General features: G+C 48.1%; 1 protein-coding gene across 1 annotated transcript; it reads left to right on the forward strand.

The window, feature by feature from the left end:
• Positions 1-33: 33 nt before the first annotated feature.
• On the forward strand, positions 34-7872 carry LOC105551724 (intercellular adhesion molecule 5-like). Its single transcript, XM_011997079.1, has 7 exons — positions 34-267; positions 2235-2501; positions 4357-4677; positions 4927-5205; positions 5743-6012; positions 7333-7575; positions 7772-7872. Exons 1-7 carry the CDS (start codon positions 213-215, stop codon positions 7870-7872), a joined length of 1536 nt encoding a protein of 511 aa, XP_011852469.1. The 5' UTR covers positions 34-212.
• Positions 7873-8273: the final 401 nt, after the last annotated feature.

Genomic DNA, 8273 nt, shown 5'->3' on the forward strand with positions numbered 1-8273 from the left:
ACAGGCGTGAGCCACCACGCCAAGCCCAAGACATTCTTTTAGTACACCTTCACTGCTGATGTTTTTGCTGTAATTTTTCTAGACTAGTGAGATTTCAGGAAAGGGACTGACTCTTAATATCAAAGAAATAATTTTCCTTATATATATATTTTTGGTCACTTTCTCCAGCATTGCTGTCTTTTTCTCTCCAGCCTTTGGCCATTCTCATCAGGATGAAAATGCTTCTGTTTGGTGTCTGGGCCCTGCTGGCCTTGATCCTTTGCCCAGGTGAGGCTATTTGGGAAAGCATTTTAAACCAGTATGTGCCAGGACACAGGTAGCTGGTCAGTGAGGAAGGAGGTGGGGAGTCCTAAGTGGGGTGACACTTCAGTGTTCGTTCATCTGGACCCGGGGGAAATATTCCTATCTCTTGGATCACTAGGGTACAGAATCCTTAGGGTCTCTGGCTTGTAACTGGGATAACCCAAGTTAATAGACTATTAGAGAGGACTCTCCCTAGGAAACATGCCTTCTCTGCTTGGTTCCCTACTGCCCCAGGACTGCCCTGTATTTCTCCTCTTGAGAATGTTTTTACTTCTTTGTTGCCACCATTTGTGTCATGATGAACTATAATAGGCCCTTGGTAGGACAGGACCCATAGCTCAGGTACAAAAAGTGAGTTCTCCTGATGACAGGAAAGGAACAAGGGCCTTAGCAGGTAACACTGCTACAAGAGCTGTGTATTCCCAGAGGGGACTGGCATTGGGAGGTGAAGTAGATGGTAGACATGGACTAGCTAAAAGGGACCTGTAGAGAAGCCTTCAGGACTTCCTGAAGTCTCTGTGCCCTTTACTTACATCAGGCATCTAAAATCCATCTGAGGCCAGGCGCGGTGGCTTGGCCGGGCACAGTGGCTCATGCCTGTAATCCCAGCACTTTGGGAGGCTGAGGCTGGCGGATCACCTGAGGTCAGGAGACCAGCCTGGCCAACATGGTGAAACCCCGTCTCTACTAAAAATACAAAATTAGCTGGGCATGGTGGCACGTGCCTGTAATCCCAGCTACTTGGGAGGCTGAGGCAGGAGAATCGCTCGAACATGGGAGGCGGAGGTTGCAGTGAGCTGAGATTGCGCCATTGCACTCCAGCCTGGGCAAAAAGAGTGAAACTCTGTCTCAAAAATAAAATAAAATAAAATAAAATAAAAATGTATCTGACATCTCCCACTGCATCAGAGAAGATTTCTAGAACAGACAAAATTTGTAGGCATCCAAAACATCTATTCTCTCAGCACCAAATCAAAACGGAATGGTCTCACTCGGAGAAGAGGCATAAAGAAAAGGCATGGGAAACGAGTGACCCGGGAGTCACCTGCAGACCAATGGGTCTGAGAATTTGGTGTGCATAAGGGTCCCCGGCAGGCTTGTTATTCCCTAGCATATTTTCAGTTCCCACCTTCACAGGTTTGAAACCATGCACTCTGAGATGGAGTTGGAATCTGCAGTTTACAAGCATTCAGGGTGATTCTGGCGAAGGGAATCCTTAGCCATAATTTGAGGGAGACACTGCTTTGAGGGATAAGTAATGAAGTTCGAATCCTGTGAGGGTCCGCAGCAGCCTATCCTGGGACGCTTTCAAGAATTCTGAAAGTTTAGGAAGATGTTGGTTTCCTGGGCATAATTTTTTTAGCAACTCCATAATTTCCATGGTGATATTAATAGAGAATTCAAGTTCTCGAGAAAGAAGATAGGTGGAGGGAATAGTGGAGGAATCAGAGCTAACTTGTTAATTACAGGTTTGTTTGTTTGTTTTTGTTTTTGAGGTGGAGTTTCGCTCTTGTTGCCCAGGCTGGAGTGCAATGGCACAATCTCAGCTCACTGCAACGTCTGCCTCCCGTGTTCAAGCAATTCTCCTGCCTCAGCTTCCCAAGTAGCTGGAATTACAGGCACACATCACCACGCCCGGCTAATTTTGTGTTTTTAATAGAGATGGGGTTTCTCCATGTTGGTCAGGCTGGTCTCGAACTTCTGACCTCAGGTGATCCACCCACCTTGGCCTCCCAAACTGCTGGGATTACAGGTGCGAGCCACCGTGCCCAGCCAATTACAGGTCTTTTGTCCTGTCTGGTCCTCTGAACCTTTTTGTTCAGGGCAGATTTCCTGTTCTCTAACCTAGAACTAGATAGAATAGTTTCTGTATTTTGTTTGGGTCTCGTGGTCCTCACCAGAGTCGTTGGCATATGTAGTTCATATTTCAGGGGTCGCAGAAGAGTCGTTTGAGGTTTCTGTTTGGCCAAATCAGGCCCTGGTGGAGTTTGGACAGTCCCTAGTGGTCAACTGCAGCACTACTTGCCCAGACCCAGGACCCAGTGGAATAGAGACCTTCTTAAAGAAAACTCAGGTGGGCAAAGGGCCTCAGTGGAAAGAGTTTCTTCTGGAGGATGTAACAGAGAATTCCATCCTGCAGTGCTTCTTCTCTTGTGCAGGGATTCAAAAGGACACAAGCCTTGGCATCACTGTGTATCGTGAGTAGGGCTAAGGGCTGGGGGCAGGGGGATGGAAAGGAGGAATGGGGAAACATGAACATGTCTTATTTACGGAAGGACGGGACAAATGTTTCTAATTAGGGGAGATAATTAAGGCCCTTAATAAAGATTTCTGTCATACTGTAAGGATTCTAGATCCAATCACCTTTATTATTATTATTATTTTTGAGACGGAATCTTGCTCTGTCGCTCAGGCTGGAGTGCAGTGGTGTGATCCCAGCTTACTGCAGCCTCCACCTCGTGGATTCAAGCAATTCTCCTGCCTCAGCCTCCCCAGTAGCTGGGACTACAGGCACCCACCACCATGCCTGGCTAATTTTTGTATTTTTTTAGTAGAGACGGGCTGGTCTTGAACTCCTGACCTCAAGTGATCTATCTGCCTCAGCCTCCCAAAGTCCTGGGATTACAGGCGTGAGCCACCTCAAGTTCAGCAAGTAGAAGTGAGCCTGGCCCACTTCTACTTCCCTTTGATGTAGGCTTTCTTCTGAGTTTTAAATTAGGAGCAGACCATAGAGAGCATCCAGACATCTGTGCTTGAAAATATCTTCAATACAGGAAGCATATGCTAATAATGTTTATGGTTAAATTACCAAAAAGTATAAGATTAGGCTAGGCACAGTAGCTCGTGCTTTAATCCCAGCACTTTGGGAGGCCAAAGCAAGAGGATCACTTGAGGCCAGGTGTTTGAGACCAGCTTGGGAAACATAGTGAGACCTCTGTCTCTACAAAAAAAGTTTTCAAAGTTAACCAGGCATAGTGGTATGCACCTGTAGTCCCAGCTACTTGGGAGGCTAAGGTGGAAGGATCCTCGGAGCCTAAAAGTTCAAGCCTGCAGTGATCTATGATCACACCACTGCACTACAGCCTGGGCAACAGAGTGGGATCCCATCTCTTAAAAAAAAAAGTATAAAATTAATGCTGAATTGTTTGCTACAAGCTATTGGAATAAACAGAGATTGGAGAGAGAAGGGTCTTTGTGAACTGGGGCAGCCTGAGAAGGCTCCATGGTGGAGGAGGCTCCTGACTGCCCTCCCCCAGGATGGTTAGGGTTTGAATTGAAGGGGACAGGTGAGGAAGACCTTTCAGGTAGGCAAATAACATGGGCAAAGATATGGCCATGAAAGCAAGTATGGTCTCTGTGGGGTCAGAACTTGGTTAACTATAGTTTGGTTTGTTTGTTTTGAGATGGAATCTTGCTCTGTTGCCCCGGCTGGAGTGCAGTAGTGCAACCTTGGCTCACTGCAACCTCTGCCTCCCGGGTTCAAGCAATTCTCTGCCTCAGCCTCCTGAGTAGCTGGGATTACAGGCACCTGCCACCACGCCTGGCTAATTTTTGTACTTTTAGTAGAGACAGGGTTTCACCATCTTGGCCAGGCTGGTCTGGAACTCCTGATCTCAAGTGATCCGCTCGTCTTGGCCTCCCAAAGTGCTGGGATTACAGGCGTGAGCCACCGCACCTGGCCTGCTAGAGTATAGATTTTGTGTGATGCTAAGGAGCCCCCGGAAGCTGCTCTTGCCTCTGAAGCCCCTCTGGTAAAAGATCAGTGCTTTCCAGAATGGCAGCAACAGTCAAAGCAAGGGCCCCTCCCTCAGCAGTCACTCTTCTTGGCTATGGCCTTAGCCACTTTTGATGGGAAGAACAAGAGCCAGAAGACTAACTCGCCCCATCTAGGGCAGGGATGGCAGAAAGCTGACATTCTGACATTGCTGATCAGATGGTTTAAGGTGACAGTCACCTTCTGTGATTTGTATCACTTCATCTTCCTGTCCTATGCCGTTTCTTTCTGGAGAAGAGGATGGCATGCTCATCAAGCCCTGCTTTTTTGTCTTAAAGAGCCACCAGAGCAAGTGATCCTAGAGGTGCAGCCTGCCTGGGTGGCTGTGGATGAAGCCTTCACAGTGAAGTGTCGTGTGCCCAGTGTAGCACCCTTGGAGAGCCTCACCCTTGCCCTTCTCCAGGGTAACCAAGAACTGCATAGAAAGAACTTTATGAGCTTGGCTGTGGCCTCCCAAAGAGCTGAGGTCATCATCAGTGTCAGAGCCCAAAGGGAGAATGACAGGTGCAATTTTTCCTGCCGTGCAGAATTGGATTTGAGTTTGCAAGGTGGGAGCCTCTTTCAAGGCAGCTCACCCATCAAAATACTCCGGATCTTTGGTGAGTCAGAACTCAAGTGCAGGAGGAATCCTGGGGCTCATCTTGCCTTGGCCTTTGGGACTAAGTTCTCATGGGGTTTAGGGTGAGGGTGTGAGAGTAACTGAGCTCCACCTTTGCTTGGGCTTTAAGCTCACCCTGGGGAAGAGAGACATTTTAACCCCACTTCCTTCCCACCTTGAAGGGTCCTGCATGACGTATGATTTCTCATGACTTTTCTCCTTTCTCTTCTTGTCCTCATTTTTTTGGCAGAATTCTCTCAGACTCCCCATATCTGGGTCTCTTCCCTTTTGGAGGTTGGGATGGCAGAGACTGTGAGCTGCGAGGTGGCTAGGGTGTTTCCAGCCAAAGAAGTTATATTCCACATGTTCCTGGAAGACCAAGAGCTGAGCTCCTTCCTTTCCTGGGAGGGGGACACAGCATGGGCCAATGCTACCTTTCGGGCCATGGAGGCTGGTGATCAGGAACTGTCTTGCCTTGCATCTCTGGGTCCAATGGAACAGAAAACAAGAAAGCTAGTGCATAGCTACAGTAAGTGACCTGGCTCTTCCTTTTTCATACGGGTTCTCTGCAACTGAAAACACACAGTAATGGGTTAGTGATTTGGCTGTAGATATCCCTGCTGCCCTTTGCTGGGTACTCTCTCAAGTGAACATGAGTCTTCATCTTTCTCTGGTAAATGCAGGCAGATTGGGGACATGTATTGCTACAGTAGTTCTTTCCAGACTTCATCCCCAGTTTCCTTAGGCTATCCTGCTTACAGAGTGATTGTGGATGCCCCGAACTACTTTAGGAACATTTATTTGAGGTGAGGAGGAAAGCTGTAAGATGAAAAGACATCTTGCAGTCCTTGCAGCGAAGCATAACTAAATGTGTGCATGCATAAGAGAAGCTCTCGGATCCCCAAACCACCTCATTCTTTCCTTCAGCTTTTACAGAAGAAGCAATGGTATCCAAAGTCTTTCCCCTGTTGTCTGCCTTCCCAAGGGCTTTTGCCAGCAGCAAGAGTGCAGAAGTGTCTGCTAGTTTTGAGAAATGTATCTGGTTCTCCTTTTCCTTTCCTTACAGGCTTCCCTCCACCAATCCTGGAGCTGAAAGAATCATACCCATTGGCAGGGACCGACATTAATGTGACCTGCTCAGGGCATGTATTAACATCACCCAGCCCTACTCTTCGGCTTCAGGGAGCCCCAGACCTCCCTGCCCCTGGGGAGCCTGCCTGGCTTCTACTTACTGCCAGAGAGGAAGATGATGGCCGAAATTTCTCCTGCGAGGCCTCTTTGGAGGTGCAGGGTCAGTGGTTGATGAAAACCACTGTGATCCAGCTCCATGTCCTATGTGAGTAGGGGCCTGATCTTTCTTGTCAAAATAAGGATTATTATTTTCCCATTTCTAGAGAGCTTCTTGGCCAGCAGTGCTTCATTATTAGAGTTGCCACGTTTTTCTCATTAAAAAAAAAAAAATCAAAGGAGAGAATATAAGGAAAGCGCTCCAAGCTTGCCTTGCTCCTGGGAGAGTGAGTGGGGAACCAGATGAGGGGAAATAAAGGAAAGGGGTTAAAGTGATCAGGCAACGTTAGTTGAGGGCGATGGCCGAGGAGAACAAAGGAAGTGATAGTGGGAGTTTATGCTGAAAAGGGAAATATCCAAAAATTCCATCTACAAATTTCTATTTTGAAGAGTAGAGAAAATAGGCCGGGCGCAGTGGCTCACGCCTGTAATCCCAGCACTTTGGGAGGCCAAGGTGGGTGGATGGCTAGAGGTCAGGAGTTCCAGACCAGCCTGACCAACATGGTGAAACCCCATCTCTATGAAAAATACAAATATTAGCCGGGTGTGGTCGTGGGCACCTGTAATTCCACTACTCAGGAGGCTGAGGCAGGAGAATCGCTTGAAACCTGGGAGGCGGAGGTTGTAGTAAGCTGAGATCACGCTACTGCACTGTAGCCTGGGTGACAAAGCGAGACTTCGTCTCAAAAAAAAAAAAAAAGAGAAAAGTAGAAAAATCCTCATCTCTTGAGTTCACCACTACCTAGCTCCTTACCCACTGAGAAGCAAAGATGGGAAGCAGGGGCACAGGGCCACCACGGACACAGCAGGGTTATCATTTAGTCTGAATCTTTTTTATAGAAACACCCTAGGTTTTGGCTGGGCGTGGTGGCTCACACCTGTAATCCCAACACTTTGGAAGGCCAAGGCTGGTGGATCACGAGGTCAAGAGTTAACGACCATCCTGGCCAACATGGTGAAACCCCGTCTCTACTAAAAATACAAAAATTAGCTGGGCGTGGGGGCACTGCTTATAGTCCCAGCTACTCGGGAGACTGAGGCAGGAGAATCGCTTGAACCCAGGAGGTGGAGGTTACAGTGAGCCGAGATCACACCACTGCACACACTCCAGCTTGGCGAGAGAGCCAGACTCCGTCTCAAAACAAACAAACAAACAAAAACACCCTAGGTTTCATCTGGGACTCCATGCCCATGGGGAAGATGGGAAAGAAGAGTTGCCTCAAAGTAGGGAGCTGCTAGTGCTCCCTTGGTAAGGAAAGCTGTTGGATGGAGGGGACCGCATTTGGGTGAGGAGAGGGAGCAGGGTGTGAAGGTAGTGAGGGAGTGTGGTGCACTGAACTCAGCTCTTTGGGAAACTCTGGTTTTGCAGACAAGCCACGGCTAGAGGAATCCAGTTGCCCTGGCAAACAGACCTGGCTGGAAGGGATGGAACACACGCTTGCCTGCGTCCCAAAGGGAAACCCAGCTCCAGCCTTGGTGTGTACCTGGAATGGGGTGGTCTTTGACCTTGAAGTGCCACAGAATGCAACCCAGAACCACACCGGAACCTACTGCTGCACAGCCACTAACCAGCTGGGCTCTGTCAGCAAAGACATTGCTGTCATTGTTCAAGGTAAACTTTGCTGCTCTGCTGCCAGGCCCAGGAGATGGGAAACTCCTTAGGGATTTGGAATTCTTATCCAAGGATGAAAATAAGAAAGATTCTACTAGGTTGGGAAGAATGAGACTCAGAAGTGGGCCTGGTGGGCTGGGGTGGGTGATCCTTGTACTTTCAGACCTTCCTAACTCTGTCTTCTGTGCTTGGACAGGACTAGATGAAGGAATCAGCTCTGCCCTCTTTGTCATTATTACCGTTGCCCTTGGAGTGGGTGTCATCACCATAGCACTGTATTTGAGCTATCGGCCCTGAAAAGTGGACAGGAGGAAATTGCTCTATAGGCAGAAAGAGGAGGACAAAAAGGAGGAAAGCCAGTTTGCTGTTGAGGAAGAGAAAAGTACAACTCATATAATTGACAGCTATTTGATTGAATGAGACTTCTGCTATTGTGGTTTCCCAAGGAGGGAAGAAGGGATAGAGGAGAAAGGAAGTAACAGAATGGCAGGCTGCATTACCCTTTGTGTTCTTCTGTCTGTAAAACAGTGTTTCAGGCCCCCATGTCCCATGTCCTGTTTGTCCAGTAGGTCCACAAACTCACCTTTCTCTCTCTCTCTCTCCCGCTTTTTTTTTTTTTTCTTTTTTCGAGATGCAGTCTCGCTCTTGTTACCTAGGCTGGAGTGCAATGATGCGATCTTGGCTCACTGCAACTTCAG

The sequence above is a fragment of the Mandrillus leucophaeus genome, unplaced genomic scaffold (genome assembly GCF_000951045.1).
Source record: "Mandrillus leucophaeus isolate KB7577 unplaced genomic scaffold, Mleu.le_1.0 Scaffold530, whole genome shotgun sequence".
Classification (NCBI taxonomy): domain Eukaryota; kingdom Metazoa; phylum Chordata; class Mammalia; order Primates; family Cercopithecidae; genus Mandrillus; species Mandrillus leucophaeus.